General features: G+C 33.0%; 1 protein-coding gene across 1 annotated transcript in view; it reads left to right on the top strand.

Annotated features, from left to right (window-relative positions):
* Positions 1 to 25,798, top strand: part of Stt3b (STT3 oligosaccharyltransferase complex catalytic subunit B) — a 97,653-nt gene that overhangs the window by 67,714 nt on the left and 4,141 nt on the right. The window contains exons 6-15 of the mRNA XM_027932179.3: positions 8,132 to 8,230; positions 10,959 to 11,105; positions 12,409 to 12,457; positions 13,928 to 14,082; positions 16,509 to 16,720; positions 18,031 to 18,218; positions 19,057 to 19,228; positions 20,215 to 20,388; positions 22,366 to 22,479; positions 25,185 to 25,397. Coding sequence (XP_027787980.1) covers positions 8,132 to 8,230; positions 10,959 to 11,105; positions 12,409 to 12,457; positions 13,928 to 14,082; positions 16,509 to 16,720; positions 18,031 to 18,218; positions 19,057 to 19,228; positions 20,215 to 20,388; positions 22,366 to 22,479; positions 25,185 to 25,397 — 1,523 coding nt within the window. The remainder of the gene's footprint in view (positions 1 to 8,131; positions 8,231 to 10,958; positions 11,106 to 12,408; positions 12,458 to 13,927; positions 14,083 to 16,508; positions 16,721 to 18,030; positions 18,219 to 19,056; positions 19,229 to 20,214; positions 20,389 to 22,365; positions 22,480 to 25,184; positions 25,398 to 25,798) is intronic.

A 25,798-nucleotide genomic window follows, 5' to 3' on the forward strand; every position in this document is an offset into this window, starting at 1 on the left:
CAAAGGGAGAGGTAAATTTGAAATCTTAGGAGATAAAACCCTAATATGAGTCTAAAAATTGTCATTCTTTCCAGGCACAGTTGCACACACCCGTCACCCAGCAATTTAGGAGACTGAGACAAGAGGATTGCAAGTTAATAAATAGATAGGACTGAGGAGGTGGCTCAGTGGTAGAGCATCTTTTTTAAGTGAAAATAAGTTCACTGTTAACTGTTTATATATGTATGTGCTGGGGATTGAACCCTGTATCTCACTCAGCCTGTTAAGCAATAGCTCTTCCTGAGCTTAGCAACTAAAACAGCTGGTAATAGAATAGTAGTCTTATCTTTGTTTATAATTTTAAATATAAGGTAATTGAAAAAGTCAAATATTACTACAAGGCTTATAGCAAAATCAGCAGCTCCCTTCCTTACTTTTTGGGGGGACTGGCTCACTTCCTTAAATAGTACCTAACGTTCTTTGGACTCTTATTTCTTGATTTGTTTTTTTTAAGCTGTCACCTATCTCATGTTACCCTTGACTTTTAAGATTTAGCTACTCCATTAGTTATTTCTATCTATCTCTATCTCTTTCACACATACCTGTAATACTCTTTCCTACCTCTCTGCTCTGAATGTATTTATATTATAGCCTTTAAAGATATGATGTTTGCAGTTTTTAGGAAAAATAAATCTGATCTGTTTTAAAAGGTAAAAATATTACAGAATCTTCTTTTTAAAAATACATAGAACTTTATTGACATGGCCTGTTTCAGGGTCTTGAGAAGTCTCTATTTTGAGAGGAGGGGTAGGAGTATTGTGAAATAACAAAGACTAGCACCAGCATACTGAGATAGGAATGTAGTTTAATTTATGAAATAGAAGAGAAGTAGCATCTCTAGTCTCGCATGTAACCTGTACTGCTTACCAGAGTAATTTAACCTAAGAGATTAGAGCTACCTGCCTTGTACAATCAATAAATGAGGATCAAAAAATCAGTTAAACATGGAAAATAGTAGTGGTTTATTCCCAAATGAGAGTTGTAAATCAGCAAAGAATTCACAAAACAACAAAAAAGAAGTCATGTTTCCTTATTACAGAGATACGTTTTTTAAATTGCTGTTAACATTTTATAGGATGGAAATGTTAACTATCAAAGTAATGTCTTTGCCTTTTGTGTATAATTGAAGTTAATAGAACATCTTTTGGACTGAGTCACTTCATTAAATATTATCTAATGTTCTTTGGACTCTTAATTAAGTAAAGCTATTAATTATCTTTTTTGTGTATTTAAGAATAACATAGGATATAGTAAACAGTCTGTAGAATCAAGAAAGGTAATTATAAAATATCCATTTGTCAAAATAATTTGACAGATGGCACATCGTGCTATAAGTGTTCAGTGATTCTTATAATTTGGATTTTGTCTTATCTTTGTGGTCTTGAGTTTGTAAAAATTGTTTTGAAACTCATTTTCAATTATTTTACCTTATTTAATATAGCTAAATTTTACTGCCACAAAATTCATGAAATAATAATTCCAGTATTTATAATGGAAGTCAATATGTAATTAAACAGTTTTAATGATTTTGAGCTAAGATATTGAAAGCAATAAAAGACTGTATGAGTTAAGAAAAATTTTTATTAGTTGTAGATGGATACAATACCTTCATTTTATTTTATCTATTTATTTTTATGTGGTGCTGAGGATAGAACCCAGTGCTTTACACGTGCTAGGCAAGCACTCTACCACTGAGCTACAACCCCAGCCCAGCTGTATGATTTTTATATTTATGGTAGGTGAAGTTTTACCAAGACAAAAGATCATTCCTGTATCCTACAGATGTTATTTGCCAGTATATGGAATATTTCTGTATAATCTTAAAATGATTTTCCCTAGAATGCTCAATTTATCAATGATGTACTTTCTTGAGTTTTGTTTTGCCTTTCTAAATTGTACCTTTAAAGTATGTCAACCAGGAATAGAAAAAGAAAGGGACTATTCAAGATTTTTGTCCTAGATCTTCATTTAAATTTAGAAGTTTTTGCAGTATTGGTTATATTTTTATAAAGTGAGTTTCCCAGATGAGTATTATAATAGGCATTCATTGATGCTATTGGGGGAATGGGTAGAGGGTTTTCTTTATCCTGGCTTATAATAGATAGTGTTTTATTAGCGGGTATTTTAAAGGTTAGTTTTTGGAAAAAATTCACCTTGAGTGCACAAAGAGAACATGCTGTTGCTTCAGTAATCTATACCGTTAAATATAACTCATTGTTAATTTACAAAGGATTAGTCTTCCAATATCTTCTTAAATTAAGACTCAGGATATTTAGAGCAAGGGAAGGGTCTTACCTAAAATTTAGTAATAGTCACTGGCTTGATCAAAAATGCTTTTTCAACAATGGCTCTTCAATGTTCTGTAAGCTAAACAGATATAATAAATCAGCCTGTTCTTTTTGAGAATTGTGTCTATTTAATAGACCAGAAGAATTAATTTATGTGTAGAAGTTAATAGACTTATAATTAATAAATGTCTTTAGGTGCCTACTTGCAGTAGTAGTTGAGATTAAGAAAAGGTAGTGTTAAGAAGGCCCTAAATGTTTTTTAGTGATAACTTGATTTGTGATTTCATGTAGTTCAAATCTTTTTAGTCTGTATTTTTTTTTTGTTTATGAATTAGATTTACTGATTATAACAGGATCTTTATATAGTAGTTATAATCTCAACATAGCTCTCGAGGTTACTCAGGAGCCTTTATCCACTACTTTTAAGTTATGAGTTCCCCTTAGTCTTTACTCATTTATATTTATAGATTTCAGTGTACTTTGATTATTATCTCATTAGCCATTCCAGAATTAAATGAATTGCTTCCGTATAATTTTAAATCCAGATATATTTATTCTAAATTATCTTTTTTTTTCCTGTTACCTGAACTGAAATCAAGGATAATGTATTTGTACAAGATTTACTTACTGTTGTTATAATTAAGTGTCTCTGCTTAAGTATTTTGATTAAGCTATTTCTTGCTACTTTTACAAATCAGAGCTTATAAAATTCAAGTTTCAGTGACTTATTTTCTCCACAGTTTACCATGAACAGTGTCCTTGGAAAAGAAAAATAGTTCTTTTCATTGTGTATACCTGTTAAGTTAATCATGTATCTTCTCTCTGCTGGTCAAGAATCAGTTTTTTGTGGTTTGTTTTAATCTTGCATTCATGTAAATGAATGGTAAATTTCTTACCATTTTTCACCTTGCATATTTATCAGGGGGGGGGGGTCACAGTGTCTTTATTAATCAGAAATTTCAATATTCTTACCAATCTTTAATCGTATTTGTTAGTAATAAAGCATAATTGATCGGAATTTAAGGTATTTCCCAACTTTTTCTTTGGGTTTATTCTATTTTGGTTAATACCTAAGTAGTATAGCAAAGGAATATTTTGTTACCCATCTCCACTAAAGATTAGCCAGAAGATAAAAGCAAATCAGAAATAATAATATAGTATAATGATGGTGGGTTAAAGTTAATGAGAATATAATATTCACAAAACTTTTCTGACTTTACATAAAGAAAGTATAACAATAACTTTAAAAATATAGAGTTCTATCAACACAAGTTAAGTCAAGGCCAATGGTGTTTTTCCTCTCTGTATCTTATCTTCCTATACCATACCTTTGGATTTAAAGTACTTTTAAGAATGAAAACATGTGTAGGCTCTGTTTAAAAGAATACTGTTTGTTCCAGATCAACAAGATTTTCTTAGGTTAAAAATAAACAATATTTTTGTGTATGTGTACATGTTACCTGTATGTACATATCTTGGTTATTTTTTTCTGGAACTTTTCTATATTTGAATTAAGATCTGTAATAGTAAATGCCAGTAATTGTGCTTCCACAGGATGGCAGTATGGCAACATTTTCATGATGTGTAATAAATGATTTACAACATTACTGATATTGTGCATTTTCTTAGACCTCACCACTTTGATGGAATGCTTTAATATTCTGCTTTAAAGGGTAAGAAAAATAGTTAACATTGATGAGTAGAAAGTTGTAATAGTTGTGGATAGTAGTTTAGTTCCTAGATCCTTCATAGGAAGGAGAATTGGTAGAGAATGATTGCTATGGCTATTCCTTACTGAGGTCTTCTGAGAACATTGGAGAATCAATACAGAAATTGTCTACTCCTCTTCCATGCTCATGTCAAGAAGAAATCTCTCCCCTGTTGAAATTTTTAATAAAGCCCCACTATCATTACTGTCAGAAGTAACTTGCTTCATTGTGTTATGGTTGTTTGTATGCATCTCACTCAGGTTTTGCCAAGTCTGGAGGAAGCATATGCTTTTATATTTTGCAGTGGAAGTTGTTTATTTTTAAGAAAAATTACCACTTCTTTCTACTCTAGCAAATTTGATTTCTCATTTTTTAGATTTTAAAATGTAGATTTGTAAGTGTGATTAAAAAAGATGTTTTATGTGTCTATAATTTTACACATTTGAGAAGAAAATCAGTATTAAGGAAGATAAATGTGTGATGTTTGATATTATATATTCTTGGCAAGCAATCTTGAACTTTATTTAATGGAAATGCTTACCAGTGTATTGAAGAGTACTGTGAAATAGGATATACATTCCCATGTGTAAACATCTCAAAATTAACAATTCAAAAATAATAAAAAATTGGAATGACTTTTTGGTTCCAGTTCTCCTCAAAGAGAATGCTTATATTTGGGTTATATTATGGGTACCCTATCAGATTTATTTCATTGGTACGTATAGGTAGGTATGGATGATGATAATTGGAAAAAAGTTTCAAAGGTAAAATATTGATAAGAAATTATCTATTTCTATTCAGTTTTATTTGACATTAACCTATGTTTAAGTACCTCTTGACTTATTTTGTTTCCTAAGATTCTTTTTTTTCCCTTGAACTCATCTTTATCATTCTTATTAAACTATATAAAGTATTTTCTTTTTTGCTAATGAGAATAAATGTCTGTAAAGTTGTATGAAAGTGTTGATTTGAGAGTATTATCAGGCTTAGTCTTCTCTTTTTTTATGCCTGGAAATGAACTTGAATAAATACCCAAGAGGAAATTTCATCTATTTTTGCCAAATAGTTGCTGAAATTTTTACTTTATCAGGCAAAGAATATTCTCATTTGAAGAGAAGCGTATGGATGTGACTACAAATGTTCACAGCACATCTTCTGGAGAATATAATTTAGAAGGAGATAAATGAAGTAGTCTTTCACTTTTTACTTAATTTATACACACACATCAGTAATCTATAGAGACAAATCAGACTTGTGATTACCATAGGCTGGGAAGAAAGGGAAATGGGGAGCAACTGCTTGGTGACTGTGGGGTTTGCTTTTGGAGTGATGGAAAATGTTTTGAGGCTAAAAAGATTATACAACATTGTAAGTGTACTAAATTTCCTTGACTTGTTGGCTGTAAAATGTAAGAAGAGAGGGGGTTACTTTTTGATTCAGTTTGCTCCATTTACTCAGTCCAAATTCTGTATCAGTGTTAATAGCATTCCATGTTCATGTAAACAAGAGAGAAATCCAGTCTAAGAGGTGATGGTAATGTTTGGTTATTAGTGGACCCACCTCTAATAAAAGCACATAAATGATGAGTTTTTCTTAGGTCTTGTCTTTCTAGTTATGCCTTTGTGTGTTCAGTATTTGCAAGGATTTGATTTCTCAGCTCCGGTTTCTAAAAGGTCTGTTGATCATAGAATCTTAGATTTTGTTGGAAGGGATCTTATCTTGTTGGTCTATTAAGAAAACTTAAGTATTTGTTATTTATATAGTTTTTCATAATCACAGTGATGTCCTTATTCCCATTTTTTCTGATTGTGCGTCTGTGATTCTCCCATGTCGGGGATACAGTATGTGACTGATTGGTAGAAGAGATTTTGGTATTAGGAGACCCATCAACCACATTTGTTGACAATTCAAATCATGTGACACAGAATTTTTTTTATATTTTTATTAGTGCCTTATAATTACACATAATAGTGGGGTTAATTGTGACCTTGATTTTCACATCAGTTTTTTACCAGTACCGTGCTGTTTTTGTTACTAGCTCTATAGTATCAATCTGAGGTAAGATATTGTGATGTTTCTAGGCTTATTCTTACTGTTCAGCATTGTTTTGGCTATTGTGAGTCTTTTATTCATCCAAATGAATATGATGACTTTTTTTCTAGTTCTAAGAAGAATGTCCTTGGAATTTGTTAAGAATTAACACTGAATCTGTAGATTGCTTTTGGCAATGTGGACATTTGAACAATATTGATGATGCCTAAGTACATAGGAGATTTTTTCGTCTTCTAAAGTCGTCTTCAGTTTCTCTCTTCATTGTTCTATGATTTTCATTGTATGGGTCTTTCATCTCCTTGCTTAGATTTATTCCCATGTTTGTTTTGTTTTGTTGAGGCTTTTATGAATGGAATTGTTTTCATTTTCATGGTGTTTATTATTGGTATATAGAAAAGGTATTGATTTTTGTATGTTGATCTTCTGTCCTACTCCTTTGCTGAATTGTTTGTTTTTTTTGTGTATGGGGTGTGTAGTACTAGGGATTGAACCTAGAGGTTCTCTACCACTTAGCTATACTCCCAGCCCTTTTTATTTTTTATTTTGGGTAAGGTCTTGCCAGCTTTCTAAGGCTAGCCTTGAACTTGGATCTTCCTGCCCAGGTTTCCTGAATAGCTGAGATTATAGGCATGTGCCCCCTCACCCCCTTGCCTGGCCTGAATTCAGTTTATCAGCTCTAGAAGTTTTCTGGTGGAATTTTGGGGTCTTCTAAGTATAGGATCATATTACTTGCAAACAGCAACAATTCAACTTCTATTTATTCCATCTCTTGCCTAAGTGATCTGGATAAAAGCTGAAGAACTATGTTGAATAGCAATGGTTAGAAGTGAACATCCTTGTCTTGTTCCTGGTGTTAGAGAAAATGCTCTCAATCTTTCTCCATGCAGTATGATATTTTGCATTTTCAGTTAGAACATCTGATAAAAGGTAATTCCATTTCAACATTAATGTGTCTGGAAAGCGTTCTGTTGTATGGGTTACTTCTGCTGTCTTCTGATAGCTAGTCCTCCATTAGCTTCAAAGTCATCAGGAATGTTATTTTCATACTTTGGTTCTTCCTATTAAATTTATGAGTTTCTTATCCTCTTCGTAACGCTGTAGTTGTTTCTTATGATTCGGCTTGGGAGACAACATAATATTTGAACTAATATCCCATAATTTACCTTCTGTAAATAGATTTTCTTTAAAAAGCAATTTTTCTTATCTAAGGTGAGAAGTATATGCTATACATAATATATAGCCTGCAGAAATGCATGCTACAGCACTGTGCTATTCTAAAGTGTGCTTCCCACTCTTTTTGATAATGGTTTATTTGCCAAAAACTGAACATTGACTATATTTATAAAATGTGAATAAATTTTATAAATGGTTTTTATATTGACTTCTGGTGGGCTTTATCTTAATTTCTAACTATTGTGTGTACAAAGTATGTAAACATGTGAGTACAAAGCAAGTCCTTTACACAGATTGTAATTCTCTCCCCAGCTTTCCTGTGCACTGGCATTAGCATAAGCTGAGAATACTGCAGCATATTCTGGGCAGAGTGCAAATAGTTTTCTTTTATTAGATTCTAAATTCAGTAACTGGTCTGCTTTAGGGCTTGACTTCCATGTTCTTTAATCACAGAAAACTTGGTGAACATACAGTTAAGTTTTTTACTCTTAAAGTACAATATGAAGAATATTACAAGACTGTAGAAAAGGTGTGAAATTTTTAGCACTTTTGAGACAATAGCAGGTATTCATATATGCTGAGGGAGGTGATAGTAGATTGTGAATATTAGGGATTAATGCCAATTGGAATGGAATTAACTTATTTCATGTGTGTGTTACATAGCTTTGTGGGTCATATTAGTGGTTACTAATTTAGAGTAAAATGAACTTGATTCTGTGTGTGGGAAAAGAAAGTAAAAACAGACACTTTAGGATTCTGTTCTTAGGTCCAGTTGAAACTTTGCTACAAAAAGTAAAATTTTATGTATTTATATTTAGAGTACTTACTGATAGTAGTAAATTATCCTTGTTTCCTATTTTGTCTTTATAGCATATAGCACTTTCTACATTGTGGGTTTAATATTATCCATGCAGATACCTTTTGTGGGATTCCAGCCTATCAGAACAAGTGAACACATGGCAGCTGCAGGTATGAGAAAGACTATTTTCCTTCTAAAGGATATGTAAATGTGTGATTGGTCGTCAATCTTCCAAAGGAATAATATTTTAAAAAAATTTTTTTTAAGTTTTCAATAATAACCAAAATAAACTGAGTTCCACTTATGGGAAATCTATAAATAAAACTATCAGTGATTCTCAGTGCAGCATCCATGACTCACAATAAGTCCATGTGTAGTTAATTTATTTATAATATTTTATGAATATCAGCTCAAGTTGATTATCCCTTTGCTTGGCACCAGACATGTTTTAGATTACAGAGTTTTTCAGATTTAGAATATTTGCATACCAGTTGAGCATCACGAATCCAAAAATTTAATGTGTTCTAGAACCATAACTTTTTGAGCATCATATTTGTGCTTAAAAAGTTTTAGATTTTGGATTTTCAGATTATTGATGCCCAATTGGTATACAGTATATAACTTTCTGTGAGACATTCCAAAGTACTTACCATCAGATTCTCAGTGGGTCTTAAAACCTTCTATCATCCACCCTCCTCAAGGTAAGAACCACTATCTTACTGTTACGTAGCACTTCAAAATTTAGAACATACTCTGACTTTATCAGTTTGCTAATTACTAATTTCAGACACAGAACTATATAGTATAATATAAAGCAATGTCAGTATACACAACCACCTATTTTTATGTATGTTATTACATTTCCTAAATCTAATCTTTGATAATACTCTTATGTAATTATTCTGTAATGTACTTGGAAAAAAAACTTATTTTACAAGAATCAATAAGTGGGATGGGATGGACTCAAACTAAACAGTTTCTTCTCAGCAAAAGAAACAATCTGTGAGGTGAATAAAGAGCCAACATCTTGGAAGCAAATCTTTACCCCTACACATCAGATAGAGGACTAAACTCTAGGGTATATAAAGAACTCAAAATGCTAAGCAACAAAAAAAAAACAAATAACCCAATCAACAAATGGTCCAAGGACCTGGACAGACACTTCTCAGAAGAGGGTATACAATCAATCAACAAATATATGAAAAAATGTTCATCATCATTAGCAATTAAAGAAATGCAAATCAAAACCACTCTAAGATTTCATCTCACTCCAGTCAGAATGGCAGCTAATATGAAGACAAACAACAATAAGTGTTGGTGAGGATGTGGGGAAAAAGGTACACTCATACACTGATAGTGGGACTGCAAATTAGTGCAGCCAATATGGAAAGCAGTATAAATATTTCTTGGAAAAGTGGGAATGGAACCACCGTTTGACCTAGCTATCCCTCTCCTTGGTCTATACCCAAAGGACTTAAAAACAGCATACTGTAGGGACACAGCCACATCAATGTTTATAGCAGCACAATTCACAATAGCTAAACTTTGGAAGCAACCTAGATACCCTTCAGTAGATGAATGGATAAAAAAAATGTGGCATATATACACAATGGAATATTACTCAGCAATAAAAGAGGAAAAAAATCATGGCATTTGCAGGTAAATGGATGGAATTAGAGAAGATAATGTTAAGTGAAGTTAGCCAATCCCCAAAAAACCAAATGCTGAATGTTTTCTTTGATATAAGGAAGCTGATTTATAGTGGGATAGGGAGAGGGAGTATGAGAGAAATAGATGAACTCTAGATAGGACAGAGGGGTTGAAGGAGAAGGGAGGGGCATGGGGTTATAAATGATGGTGGAATGTAAGGATTATTATTATCCAAAGTACATATATGAAGACACGAATTGGTGTGAATATACTTTGTATACAACCAGAGATATGAAAAATTGTGCTCTATATGTGTAATAAGAATTGTAATGCTTTCTGCTGGCATATATTTAAAAAGATTAAATTTATTTTAAAATTAATATTCCCAGTGGGCTAAGGGTCTTAGGACTCTGAAATTTTAATAGAAGTTTTTGTATGACTGGAGTCTTCAGAAATAAAAATCCAGAGAAAATTGTTTTTATGCTTAGGTTTGATGAAGAGAGGACAATCATATGATTGGACAAAGGGGAGTTATGATGTAATGATAATAAACTGAGAATTTAAAAAGTTCTATTTGTTCATGTTCTTGGCATCTCATTAATTTCCTCAGGGTACAGGGAGGATCCCTTTGGGATGAGGATATTTGTTTAGAGGAAGGTCAGAAAATTCTTTTATGTCCTGCATCAGGGTAGAATAGAGGGTGATCAGACAGACCTTCCTATTTCTTTGTTTTCTCAAATGCCAAGATGCTGAGTTTTGAGGTAACTTGTTCTCAACCCCAACACCAGGATAGAGTCTTCTTTAAGTGTGTAATTAAGGTCACACTTTTATCATTCAGTTATAAACAGTGACTATATCAGGATTCTCCTGATCCAAGTCATTAGGGTTATTTTTAATGATGTTTTTATTATTCCTCCACTCCCACCCAGAAAATATGTCATTTAAAATATAGAGGTAGGAAAGAAGTTAAATAGACTTCAGTCATTCAAATGGGATTTATTTTGTCTGGTACGTGGCGGGGTGGGGGTGTGTGATCATTTGGGGGGAAATCTATAATAGGATTTTTTGGATGTATTAATTGGTTGGTCAGTTATCATTTGACAGTGAAAATGTTAGCTAGATGAAGTAACTAGTTTTTGGTGTGAATGTTTTAGGGTATTGTAAGAAGCCCTTTCAAGTGAAAATTTTTAAATGGCCTATGAAAATTGCATTGTCAATTATTTATATGACCCTGTTTTCTTTAATTAGGTGTCTTTGCATTGCTGCAAGCTTATGCTTTCTTGCAGTATCTGAGAGACCGATTAACAAAACAGGAGTTCCAGACCCTTTTCTTTTTGGGTGTATCACTAGCTGCAGGTGCTGTGTTTCTTAGTGTCATCTATTTGACTTACACAGGTAGGTGCCATCACCTGTAAAATGTGAATCTTGTCTCTAGATTATTCAAAAGGGTAATTTTTACACAGATTTTTTTTCATATATTCCATTTATCCTAGTAGGTAAAATACTGTGGTTGTATTCTGTACAAACAATATTAAAATAATAATCAAAGGTTCTAAAATCTGAATAACATTATTTCAAATTGTGATTTTTAAGTTTATCTTAATTTTGTTGCTTCAGTCCCTGATAAATTCACAAACATTCTTTTCTTTCTGGATAAATAGGCCCAAAACAAACAAGTCAGAGCTTCTAGTGATAACCTACTACATTGTCTGTGTGCACTTTCTCTTCTGCCTAACCACTCTCCCCACCACAACTGGGGATTGAATTCAGGGGCCTTTTATCTTTGAGCTTCCTCCCACCCTTTATAGTTTTTGAGACAGGTTCTAAGTATGCTTTGAGGCTGGCCTAACTTGCATCCTCCTGCCTTAGTCTTCTAAATTGCTGAGATTACAAGCACTCACCACTGTGCCTGCCTCTCTCCCCTACTCTTTCACAGTCAAACATCAGTTTCATTCTGCTTCTGTATTCTAAATTTCTAACCGTGACTTTACCCATCCTTAGGAACAAGTCAAATTCTTTCTAAAGTTATTCTGTAAAATTAATTTACCAGCCTACCTTATAAAATCATTAAGTATAGACAGGAGTAAAAAAGGCATAAGTCTTTAAAATCATCTTTATAATATGATGAGATTTGGCAAACTATACACCACACCCATTTAAAAATTTATCCAGTGTTCACTGGTTTATTATCTGAGCCTTCTTTATTAATCAACTAGAAGCTTCAGAGTGAATTGGAAAATTTCCTATAATTTTATCTAAGTGTTATTTAGAGTGCTAAGTTTCTTAATTGTTATTTAACTTATTTTTCTCTGGAAACAGGTTCTCTGTGGATTATTGTTTTTGATTCAGTTACTACCTTATTTTATGTGATTGCCAGACATGTGAACTATGTTGGTACCTATAGAAGAAAAACTGAAAATTTTTACATTATTTTAAATCAATCCATAATTAACAACCATAAAACCATTAAAAATAAGCACGATAAATAAACCAGGGGCAGAGGTGCATATCTTTAGCAGTTTAGTGAGACCCTGTCCCAAAATAAATTTTAAAAGGGCTAGTCATGTAGCTCAGTGGTAGAGCACCCCTTGCTTAAATCCTCAGAAACCCCTCCTCTACATGCACACCAAAAAGTTTTTTTTTTTTTTAACACAATAATAAAAAGGCAGATAATTTCCTCTACGTTTTTCCTTCAAAGGTTACATTGCACCATGGAGTGGCAGGTTTTATTCATTATGGGACACTGGGTAAGTACAGATATGTTATTTAGCTTCAAATTAAAACACCCATTTCTTTCTGTTTTTAATATTGTTAGTATTTCTGTCTCTATTTGAGTCAGGTACCTAGGATATGCCAAAAATTCTATTAAATGTTGATTCTCTTGAATATTATCTTTGTTAATAGTAGCTTTTTAAGTATACCTTTAATATGCAATATAAGTCATGTATTTCTGTTCAACATAGCCACTCCCTTATTTTTGTTTGTCAAAATTTAGGTAACATTTGTGCAATTTAGTGGTTGGAACTTTTTAGTAACATATAAAGCTTTCATCTTTAATATTAAGAATAGATGCTATGTTATAAATCCATGCCATATGATGAAAGTTCAAATTTTTTTCTAATATCACATGATCTAAGCTTCTATTTCTTAAAAAAAATCTATGAAATACACTAGAGAATATCTGCTCCAATATATTATGAATTAATGAAAAAATCTTGGTTTCAAATTGGACAACTAGTTCAAGTAAACTTCTTTCCTCTAACTTATTTTTGTAGAAATAAGAAAATATATGTTAATGACTATTTATCCCCCCTCTGCTTTCGTGCTCTTCTGTCTTTGTTAACTTCCTAGGTGACCCAATAAAAACCTTACATAGTTTATTGAATGAGCATGCTTTCTGATGTGATACCAAAAGGGCTCGTGTCCATGTCTAATTAAAAGGACATATACATTCCTACATAACTTATATGTAAGCATACATTGATAGTTCAGCCTGTGGGATCACCAGAGGATTTGAGGGAATTAGTCATAGTGAGGTTATTCTGATTAGGGTAAACTACCAGGTTAACTTTTGTTAGTTATCCCTACTCTTAACTTTCTAAACTTTGATTGAACTGATATGGAATCTCAGGGTGTTTCAGGAATTTTCATTTCCCTCACCTGCCTCCACACCATAAGCAAGGCATTGTGGCATCATATCTTATTGGATAAGGTATTTATGCTATTTTTAATAAAGTCCAAAAGGTAGTGAAATTCACTTGTATAAAATAAGAGATGGAGATACTGGAGAACAAATTCCTATTGGAGCAAGATTTTTGTGTTAGAAATCAGAGCCAGGGTCATATGATCAGCCATTGATAATTTTCTGTTTTATGAGGGCACATTGGTTTTTAGTTTTACTGATGTGGATCAAACAAATTTATTTCCAGTATAGCTGGTTACATTAGAATGCATGTTTAAACTAGAAGAGGTGGGGGGACTAAGAACCATATCTACAGTCCAAGAAAATTTCATTTCAAAGGAACTTATAGCTGGGTGTGGTGGTAAACTACTATACCTGTTGTAGTCTCAACTACTTGGGAGACTGAAGCAAGAAGATCACCTTGAACCATAAGTTTAAGAGCAGCTTAGTCAATGTAGTGAGACCCTGTCTCAAAAAGAAAAACAGAAATGTTTTACCATTTAATTGTAAATAATAATAACTTTTTTAATATCAGGTATGCAAAAATACACATTCCAATTATTGCATCAGTGTCTGAGCATCAACCTACGACTTGGGTGTCTTTCTTCTTTGATCTACATATTCTTGTATGTACCTTCCCAGCAGGCCTATGGTTCTGCATCAAAAATATCAACGATGAAAGAGTATTTGGTAAGAGTTGTTTTTTTTTTTTTTTTTTTTTTTTAATGAATACTTTGATTTGGGAACAATTTTTGTTTGTCTGTCTGTTTTTTTCTTCTAGATTACCCACTTCAAGGTTTTGTTGTTTTTTGGTTGATATATATTCAGAATACATTTTCTTCCCTGTTATGCACAGTGTGCTTAGCCAAGGAGAATAGAATTTTCATTATGTATATTTAACTATTAACTTTTAATTTAGAGCTAGTATGTGAATTTTTAAAAAAATATTTATTTCTTAAATGTAGTTGGACACAATACCTTTATTTTTATGTGGTGCTGAGGATCGAACTCAGGGCCTTGCACGTGCTAGGCAAGCACCCTACCACTGAGCTACAACCCCAGCTACTGTATGAATTTTATGTTCACTTTTGTGGTTTCTTAGCAGTTAGTGTTATTGTAGTCTATGGTTGAGAATTAAAAATTTATTGGCAGTATAATTTTGACTTAAATTTCTAAGTTAGATTTGATTAAGTAGGAACAAGTTTTCTGGGTCATCCATTATTCCAGTTTCAGAAAGTACATTCTATATTGGAATAAGGATTACAACTCTTTCATTGACTTATTTGTGTATGTTTCCAACTGACAAGACCTGACATAAAATATTTAAAATAAGCAGCCACACTGTAGTCCCAGCAGCTCAGGAAGCTGAGGCAGGGGTAATGTATACCATACATTCAAAGCCAGCCTCAGCAAAAGCAAGGTGCTAAGCAAGTCATCGAGACCCTGTCTCTAAATGAAAATACAAAATAGGCAGGCTGGAGTAGTGGTTCAGTGGTAGAGCACTTGCCTAGCATGTGTGAGGCACTGGGTTCCATTCTCAGTACCACATTATAAATAAAATTAAAGGTTCATTGACAAATAAAGAAATATGAAATAGGGCTGGGGTTATGGTACAGTGGTCCACTGCCCCTGAGTTCAATCCCCAGTACAAAAAAAAAAAAAAAAATGTGCCTTTGGGTTCAGTCCCCAATACATGGGGAGGGGAGGGGCTTGCAAACCAAATGCTCTTACATAATTTAATAATTACAAGAAGTGTGCTGTGGTGGTTAGACATAGATAGAAACAAATGTTGAGAAATGATTTATAATATGTACAGAGTCATGCAAGCCAATAATTTATAATACCAGGACTTGAGTTTGTACTAGTATAGGGCCTAGACCATAAGTATCACCTTGGGTTACTTCTGCAGAACACCCAAATGTATAAACCCGAATGTATAAATGATACTAATTCTTTTCTAGTTTATCTAGATTAGTAAACTCTGAATTAAGGCCATGTTTTAGTGCATCATTCAAAAAGACTTAAACATAAGCCCACCTGATGACCCAATAATCCCATATCCCCTATCTCAGGGGAAGTAAGCACATATATTCCCCAAAGGACATATTTAAGAATTCACGGGACAACTTTATCCAGGATAGCCCCTAATTATACGCAATAGAATGGATAGGAATATTTTTATAGATTTGTGCAGTGGTGTACATTACAGCAGTTAACAAAAGAATAGTGTGGCCAAATTAAGTCAGTACAAAAGAGGATACTTCTAAATGATTCTATTTCTCTAAAGTTGATGAATAAGGAAACCTAAGTTAATGCTGAATAGTGGTTACTTTTTTTTTTTATAGGGGAGAGGGCAGTTATTATCTGAGACATGAGAAGCTAGAAAAATATTATGTACCTCAGTCATCATGGGTAGTAATTACATAGGGGGGCATACCTATATACAAAGTCATTGAGCTGTAAGCTTAAGAATATGGTATAATAAATGTATTACTTTAGGAAAAATATTTTATGATCTCAATGATCATTGACTTTGTAAAGTTAATAACCTTCAACCAGAAGTTGTAGAACTTTTTCCTGTGGTTATTAGCACATATCTAGAAGGCTATTGGAAATTTGTCTGAAATTTTTTAAAAAGTTGCCTGACAGTGACTTGTAGATTATTCTTTTGTTTAATAATATAATGTTCTTCTCATCCCACTTTTTCTTTAAAACAGGCTTTATGCTAAAAATTGGCAGTGGCTTTTCATGGACCATATTTTATTCTGTTAATTTGTGCCTAATAATATAATATAGAAATATATTTTCTTCTGTCAGCTAAGGATTTTATAATATAAGATGCTGTTGACAAATAATGATTTAGTCTAATTCCCCATACCTAAAATTAATCAAATATGAATCATGATACCTATCTCCAAACTATTGCTCTATTAGTTTTTATTTAGTCAACATTAATTCTGATTTTTAAATATGACTATCAGTATTAATATAAAAGCAATTAGGTAATTAATGAGACATTTCTCTACTTTTAGATTTGTTTTAAACTGTGGTATTAAATATTTAATTTCCGGTGAATGTTTTCCCCTGAAGTGTTGTAAGAGAATTTGTCTTTGCAGTTGCTTTGTATGCAATCAGTGCTGTCTACTTTGCTGGAGTGATGGTGCGACTGATGTTGACTTTGACTCCAGTCGTCTGTATGCTGTCTGCAATTGCCTTCTCAAATGTTTTTGAGCACTATTTGGGGGATGACATGAAAAGGGAAAATCCACCTGTGGAAGACAGCAGTGATGAGGATGACAAAAGAAACCCAGGAAATTTGTATGATAAGGTGGGGAATCTAAACTAAGGCCTTTAAAAATTTAATGTGCTTTCTTAATTTTTCTACCACAATATGAACCATACATATTAAGAAATGTGATTAAATGAGGATTTAGATAAGCTGTGACGCTTCTGTTTGGTTACAATGTTTGCTTCAAAATTTGAATCCCAGTCGATCTTTTAGCTCAAAGTAAGAAAATAGAATGTAATCAGACAAGGAATTCTTTCTTTGGGGGCATTTGTTAACCTGAATACTTAAATTTGTTAATAGACTTCTTTACAGCAAACACTTGGTGCTTTGCTAAATTACATGAGATTTTAAGCCATGTGGATAAGTGCTTATCTTTAAGATCCATATACATTATCAACTTTTTAAATGATAATTTGATATTTAACTGATTTACTTTTTAAACCTCCCGTTTTTTAACCATCTGTAGCTAATACAATGTAATTCATTTTTAACCTGTAGTCTCTCAGTTAACAAATCAAGTTTGTATGTGTGGAAAAGACTTGTTAAAGCAAATCTTGGATGCCATATTAAACTTACCTTGCTATTTTAATATTGACTAGTGTTTTGAATACCAGTGAGTAAGTAATGAAACTTCCCACTATAGAAGTTAACTGAAATTCTTTGTCTTTACCATAAGATCAGTAAAACTCATAAAGATTTGACACATGCTTTTGGGATTTTTGTTATATTTTGGTTTTGTTGTTTTGTGGTATCTTAATCAATCTTGTAATTTTGAGTTTGTGATTACTACTGGTTTTCTCTTCTGATTTTTAGTGGTGGTGATGATAAATGTGTGTGTTCAAAGTAATTTTGGTGTTTTTTACCAAGTCCATTGGTTTTAGGGTTTCGAAATTAGAAGGCTAATTCAGTAAATGCAGTTTTTTTCCCCATACCGAAGTCCTGCATAGTCTGGATTATAAGTAGACATTGTCATTTTTAGGATGTAAAATTTAAGATTTTCTAAGAATTTATATATTAGATTTCATACTGTCAGAATGGGCCATTTACTTATCTTCTATATATTTAATTAAGAAATAAGGATAATTGATTGGAGTAGCTTCTTACTAGAGATTATTTCACTCTGAGATCAGCTCCTGGTCCCAGGAAACTTTGATTCACAATTGACTTTAGAATCTACTTTGATAAAGTTTTAGAAAACTCTTCTAAACCTATAGAAGAATATCTGCTAGTTACACATTTTGTGAATCACAGAATTAAATTGATTATCATTCTCCCAACTTTTTTCCCTTGAATGTCCTGTGAAGCAAGTCAAATGATGAATTTGTCTAACCAGTTTTCTGTATCTTCAGGCAGGTAAAGTGAGGAAACATGTAACTGAACAGGAAAAAACTGAAGAGGGATTAGGTCCTAATATAAAAAGTATTGTCACTATGTTGATGCTGATGCTGCTGATGATGTTTGCAGTACACTGTACCTGGGTCACAAGCAATGCCTACTCCAGTCCAAGTGTGGTCCTAGCCTCTTATAATCATGATGGGTAAGAAAATGACTTGACTACAAAAAGATTTTAGAACACTGTCCCCTCCACACACACTCAAAACATATACTTTTTGACTCAAAAGATAGAATTGTGTTTGAGGCCCTGAATTTGAATCTTCTTCCTTTCCCTTTTCCTTTTTCCATTTTCCCTTTTTCTTTTCCTTTTCTTTTCTATCCTATCAAACTCAGGGCCTCACACATACTAGACTTTGCGCTGAGCTACACCCACAGCCCATCAGTCTGCTTTTGTTTTTTCCCCATTTGGGTGTGACTTCTCTCTCCACCTTTGAAGGGGTAAGTAGTATTTCATGCTGCTCTTTTTCAAAATTTTGGTGTACTTTTTTTTTTTTTTTTCATATGTATCCCTTTGAACACAGCATCATCATTACAGTGAAACTTGTTAGAAAATGCTAATTCACTGACTCTGCCCTAAGCCTAATGAATCATTTAGTTGACCCATTTATCTATTCATTGCTGAAGTAGAGCCCAGCAGTCTAGTTTAACAGACCCAGATGATTCTGATGCAGCTAAAATTTAACAGTTGATTTATACATTGCCTTGCCTCTTACCACTTCTGCTTCACATTGGAGTTTAGTTGACTTGAAGAATATCAGGCCCACCCCAGAACTATTTGATCAGAATCTGCTTTTTGGTTTGTATTCATATTAGTTTGAGAAGCACTGGCTTTGCTCCTCATTTTCTTGTTCTTTTTTTTCCTAGAAGCTTTTAACTGTGATCCTTAAAATGTGAAATTATTCAGTAGTTTTAGCACCTCAAAATTTTAAGTTATCTTCTTCATATTTAAATCTTATTTAAAATATTATGATTCTTTTCAGCACCAGGAATATCTTAGATGATTTTAGAGAAGCTTACTTTTGGCTAAGGCAAAATACAGATGAACATGCCCGAGTGATGTCTTGGTGGGATTATGGCTATCAAATAGCTGGAATGGCTAATAGAACTACTTTGGTGGATAATAATACCTGGAATAACAGTCACATAGCACTGGTAAGCATTTGACTTTTTAAGAAAAAGATTTTTTTTAAAAAATCCTATTACTTTTCAGTCAAGTTTCACTTGTGATTAAATAGAAAAGATGAGGATGAAAGTACTCTTTAATTGCTGAGGTCTCAAAATATTTCTTTAACATATTTAATAATGTTACTTAAAGATATACTTATTTTGTTTGTAAGAATGGTATTTACTTATTTATAGGTATAATTCAGAATCAGACTTGCTTCTGGTATATTTTATATTTAAGCTTACTGGAGAATTAGGCAAAATCTGAAACTTTAAATGTTTATATTTTCCATTTTATAAACTTAAAAAAATCTTTGCAAATATGTAAAGCAAATGCATTATGGATATGCAAAGTGTGTTCACTTTTAAATGACTAATCTACATAAATTAAGGTGATCACTTCTGGGCTTTAAAAATTTTGAATAGATAAATGGGTCAACTAAATGAATTCTATTTGTTAGTGTTGTAGCTAGTAATCAAATGTCTGCTATGCTGGGGTAAAGAATATGTGCTAGCAAGATCACCTGCAAGCCCTGCCTTAAGTTGTGAGAAATTGTCTCTTAAAGTTTGCCTCCTTTTGCTGGTGGCATATGCCTTAATTCCAGGCAACCAAGGGGAAAGACCCTGCCTCAAAATTTAAAAAGGACTATGGATGTAGCTCAGTAATAGTGCTCTTGCCTAGTGTGCACAAGGCCCTGGGTTCAATATAATACTACACACACCAAAGAAAAGTTTGTCTACTTTCATTTTTAAATGTTAATTTCATAGAGCTTAATTGTTAGCAAAATATTAGAACATGTATTCATATTTTGACATTTCTGCTATAAATTGATTATAGTGAGTTGTTAATGTTTATAAATCTCAATAAATTCTTTGATATCTTAGAAAATCATTTTTGCAAAAAAAAAAAAAAAATCCAGGTAAGTCAGGCTCTTGCAGTAAAAGTGTACATTCAGTTTTATTTTATTCTGCAGGTGGGAAAAGCTATGTCTTCTAATGAAACAGCAGCCTATAAAATCATGAGGACTCTAGATGTAGATTATGTTTTGGTTATTTTTGGAGGGGTTATTGGCTATTCTGGTGATGATATCAATAAGTTTCTTTGGATGGTTAGAATAGCTGAAGGAGAACATCCAAAAGACATTCGGGTAAGAAACTAGATAATCCCAGGTATGTGAAAGACAGTCCATAATGTCCAAATCTTATCTCTTTAATTGCATTATATTTGTTTTCATTGTTCTATCCCCCTAAGTAGTCCCTTATCCTGATTTTACTATTTATTAAAGATACTAGAAGCACTTCCTAGATTTAGAACGTTTGAAACTCATATTTCATAGTCACATGATAAGTAAGGACATTTAGGTCAACTGCAGACTACAAATTGACAGTATTATATATACCACATAGCCTAGGTATGTAGTAAGCTATACCATCTGGATTTGTATAAGTATACTGTATGATATTCACATGCATGATAACAATATTGCCTAGTGATGCATATCTCAGACTGTATCCTCAAGATTGCACTTACATTCAACTCTATGAAGCAGTTCCTTGCCCAAATTTTCTTGCTTTTACTTTTTCACACCTTCTCACATCAGCCCTTTCTTTATATTTTCATTTTCATTGTTTCTAACCTGGTACTGACTCTAATAATTGTAAACCTGGAAGAGGACAGCAACCTTGAAATTGCTATCTTTGCCTTAGTCTTCTTTGCTCTCCCAACGTAATATGACATTGATCACGTCATTGTCTGGCTTAAAAGCCTTCAATAGATGATGGGGCAAGGCGGTGAAACAGAAATGAATACAAACTAAAACTATAAGTTTGGGTTATGGGCAAATTATTTTGGATCACTCAGCATAAATGAACACCAAGTCTCATTCCAGGATATGGATCTTGATGACCAAGACAAGACTAAGTCATCACTATTGAAAATGTCAACAGTAACTCATTTGTGGTGGTATTATGAAAGTTTGTGGTAATATAGATGAAGCCTCACCAAGTGGCTAGTATGAAATAGATACTGTCTTGGTGATACATTGATAGAAAATCCAAACTCTCCTTATCCTGGAATGCAAGACCTTTTATGCTTTAGTTTTCCATTGCTGGTCTCTTGGCCATTCTGCGCTGTCCCAAAGAACTTCCCAGTGGTTCCTTTCTTGGAAAAAAAGGATAGACCTGTAGTGAATAACATGTATTGTATACTTGTAAATTGACAAGATTTTTAGGTGTTCTCACCATATGGAAATAAGTATATGGAAAAAATATGCATATTTAATTAACTCCATTTAGATATTCTACAGTTTACATGTATTTCAGATCATGTTGTATACCATAATATATACCTTGTACTCACTTTTTTTGTTGTTTATGTGATTCTCATTTAAGCAGATAAATAGTAATAAGGTATAGACACTGTTTACTTTGTATATCTTGAGAATCTTTCCATATTAGATTATGGAAGGCTTCTTTATTCCTTTTTTTTACATTTGCAGAATGTAGTATATTATGTTATGTGTTTGTATATGTTTATATTCTTAATTTATTTAACCTATCCTTATTGATGGATTTTTATGTGTTTTCCAGTTTTTTTTTTTAATCTCAAACAGTGATGCAACAAGTAGCTTTCTACATTTATTAGTTTACCCATATACAAGTACTCTGGTGGACCAGAAATTTCTGGGTCAAAAATTACATTTTTTAACTGGAGTACCAAATAGTTCCTTGTAAAGGTTAATTTATAAATTATTACTGAAAATAGTTCTACATACTATTGTTAGTTTTCTAAACATTCCCTTCTCCAGCTAAAGGAGCTGATTTTAGAGTTCATATAGGAAAATTGTGAAAATGAATGAGGAAGAGGAGAGTTGGAAAGAGTCAGCCCTACCTGTTATTATAACCATGGTTTGTTGGTACCATTCTTCATAAATTATTTTTAAGGCTTTATTAGATGGTTTTAAATCTGATGGGATTAAGTTGGGGGTGAGGGATATAAGTGAACATGACTTTATGAATATACCTCAAAAGCTGGTTCCTTTGGGGGGAAATGCAGAAGGGAAACCCTGTAGCTTTGGATGTGTTAAACTGAACTGACATAGAAACTTCTGGTTTCTTTCTTATAGGAAAGTGACTATTTCACTCCACAGGGAGAATTTCGTGTAGACAAAGCAGGATCCCCTACTTTGTTGAATTGCCTTATGTATAAAATGTCATACTACAGATTTGGAGAAATGCAGGTTAGTTAAATCAGTTTTTCTACAGTCTTTATTCAGAAGAAAAAATAATCCTAATGCCTCTAGAAACTTAGAATAATGCTATTTTATTGTACTGTATAATGTGAGAAATTAGGAAAATAATTAAGATCAAGGACTTATTTCCAAAATATTTTTTTTTCAACATTAGCTCAAATCCAACCTTCGCTTGCCATCTTACCTTTTGACTTTTTGCTTTTGGAAGGCATTGTTCTCCAGGGGCAAGGTTTCCCAGCTAGGAAACATAATACTCTTAGGTAGTATACCACTTCGCTGCTTGGTGGAGAAAATCCTTAAAGAGTTAAATTATATGGTCACTTCAGACATTCACTCTATACCTGTTCTCCATTATCCCAGATAGCTAGAACTGTCTGGAATAGAGTTTCCTAATAATTCAGAATGATGTGTAACAAAAGCTAATGATCTGCAAAATGAGTGAATGTGCAGAGAGGCGTTATAGCAGAAAGAAGGAAGAGAGGGTCTGTTTCTTTCTCTGGAGGTGGCCAACATTTTCCCTTGACTTAAGTATTCCTTTCATTATCCCAAAATATGTTTCTCTCTTGAGATAACTCATATTCTCCCTTGAATGTGTTTTTGCTTTCCTAAATAAATCTGTCTCTAGGAGGGGGAAAAAAGAAGAACAATGGACTTGATGTTATAATACCTGTGTTTTAGGTTAGGCTCTGTCAAGTCATGTAACCCTCACATTCTTTTGGACTCTACTTGTTTTTATTTTTGTTTTCCTTGTCTTCAAATAATGTGGGCTGGACTGAACTTATAACTTGATTTTTGAGGGAAACCGGAACATGTCACCCCAATATGCCATTCATTTCTCCTTTATATTTACCTTCCCATACTTTCTTATTCTGGAGTCTTAATACCCTTTCCTTTGTCTTGTCATTTCCCCCACAAACTTAAGTGTTCTTTGTTAAACGTTATGTATAATCCAGAATTCTAAGCCATTTTTTTGAGTTTTTCATTGCAACTTCTCCTATGTGATGTGTGCTACATAAATTATTATACTTGTTTTTCTCTTTTTTAATCTATCCTTTGTTGACAGGGGCCCATCTCAACTAAGTACTCATGAGGGTTGAGGAAAAAATTACATCCCTCCCCAACCATTGCTAAGTTTTTTTTAATAGCTATTTTATTACTTGACTATAATACCAAGTTATTGCCTCCATATTAAAATCTCAGTGAAAACTAATTTCATAGTGCTTTCTGGTAAGTTGATAACCCTAGAAAGCAGGGGGAAAACTGCTTAATTTTATACTATCACTAGGGATCAAGATAATTCTATAAACAGAAGGGGTTTGTTTAGGTTTCAGTTTGTGAAACAAAATTTTAACCTTTTGAAAAATACAATTGTTATGGCAAATATGGGCTTGGTACACTTTTTTTTTTTTTTAGAAGAGCATGCATATCACTGTACTCCTGCTCATTGTGTTACTTCAAGGTAGATTTGTACAGCCAGGCATTTGCTTCATTATTTATTGAACTGTAATTAACTCCGGAGGTGGCTTTAAAAACAAAGAATATGCCAGACAGACAATAATTAATTGTAAGTTTTTGTTTCTTTGAAGGCTACTTGCTGGTGTCTCAACTTAGGCTATGAAAGTAGTAATAACTAGTCACTCCAGAAATTAGGTTTTCTGGGGAAAATGACTAGTTTCTCTGCTAATGATTGTGTTGAAGGACTATTTTTAAACCATGATTCTAGCATGCATTTATTTTGATGCCTGCCCTGCTTATAGATGAGATATAGTTTAAATAATGTTTATATATGTTTTTAGTGTTGTGTAAACAAGCCAAAATAAGCTGTCTACTCTTTGGAATAGAGGTTTTATTTTTGTTTCTAAGTTGACTTTACCTATGTTAAGTTTGTATGCTACATAAACTTAGTCTGAATATTTTGTAGTCACTCTTCCCCTGTTTTTTCTTTTTCTATTCCTCATAAATCCTCCCATGGATCAGCTTGTTGAGGTTCCTTTGTAGTACATTTCCAGGGTATAATACCACTGTTTACTTGTGCACTTATTTAACAAGTAGCCCTCAAAATACAAATACACTGTGAATAAGATAAAGTCGTCATTCTAGTGGAAGATATAGGAAACTTTAAAAATAAATAAAAGGTTAACAGTATATCCTATAGAGTAAAAGAACAAAGTTCTGTAGGAAACAGTAGAAGAAACTTACCAACTACTAGTCTCAAAAAAGTATTTCTCTGTAGAGATGCTATTTAGGTTGAGGTCAGAGGCTATAAGAAGGAGCCAGCAATACAAAAGAATTGAATTGAAGGCCACGACAGAGAAAACAGATAGTTGTAAGGCTCTGAGGAAGAAAAGAAATGCCTTCTGTGTGTTTTCTATATATACTTATAAAAAGGAGGAGGGGGCAAATTTTTAAAAAAGGGTTTTGTTGGAATTCATCTTTTTTTTTTTTTAATGTCTGTAAGCTGCTCATCTAGTCCACTCAAGGACTGTAAAATCCTTATTCTGATTCAATCCCCCTTCCTGATTACCTCCTGTCTAGTTATTAGCATATGATGAGAACTATAAAGGTACATTTCTTGATTCTGTTTTCTTAATTTAAGGGAGAGGGTATTACTCTAATAACAACATTTACTAATTTCTAACACGGAATAAGTTTTCCAGTATGTTTAACATCCAATACTAATGTTACTTTTGCAGCTGGATTTTCGTACACCCCCAGGTTTTGACCGAACACGTAATGCTGAAATTGGAAATAAGGACATTAAATTCAAGCATTTGGAGGAAGCCTTTACATCAGAACACTGGCTTGTCAGGATATATAAAGTGAAAGCACCTGATAACAGGGAGACACTAGATCATAAACCTCGAGTCACCAACATTTTCCCAAAACAGAAGTATTTGTCAAAGAAGGTGGGTGCCAAGTTAAATCATTCCTATGAAAGGATGATTCAGGGTTGGTTAGTTGGCCTACACAAAAAACATTACTGAAAATTACTACTAAATTTCCATTTGCCAGATTTATAGGCTATGGCTTATATATACAAAGTATATATCAGATTAGCCTGCTAGGGGAATTCTTTTCAAACTGTGTACTTAAGCTGTCCCTACCAGCAACTGTTTCTAGACAGCATGGTGTGGTTATCAGTGATCTAGGCTGAGATTTTTTGGCTTTAATTTGTGCCATTGCCATTAGTAAGATTTATTTGTAAAGTAAGATGTGTCTGTGGCTATCACTTTTCATACCTTTGTGAAAGTAAAAATACTAAGTGCTCAATAGAATTTGTGATTAGTTCTTTATCTTTTGGTCAAAG

The sequence above is a fragment of the Marmota flaviventris genome, chromosome 1, assembly GCF_047511675.1.
Source record: "Marmota flaviventris isolate mMarFla1 chromosome 1, mMarFla1.hap1, whole genome shotgun sequence".
Taxonomy (NCBI): domain Eukaryota; kingdom Metazoa; phylum Chordata; class Mammalia; order Rodentia; family Sciuridae; genus Marmota; species Marmota flaviventris.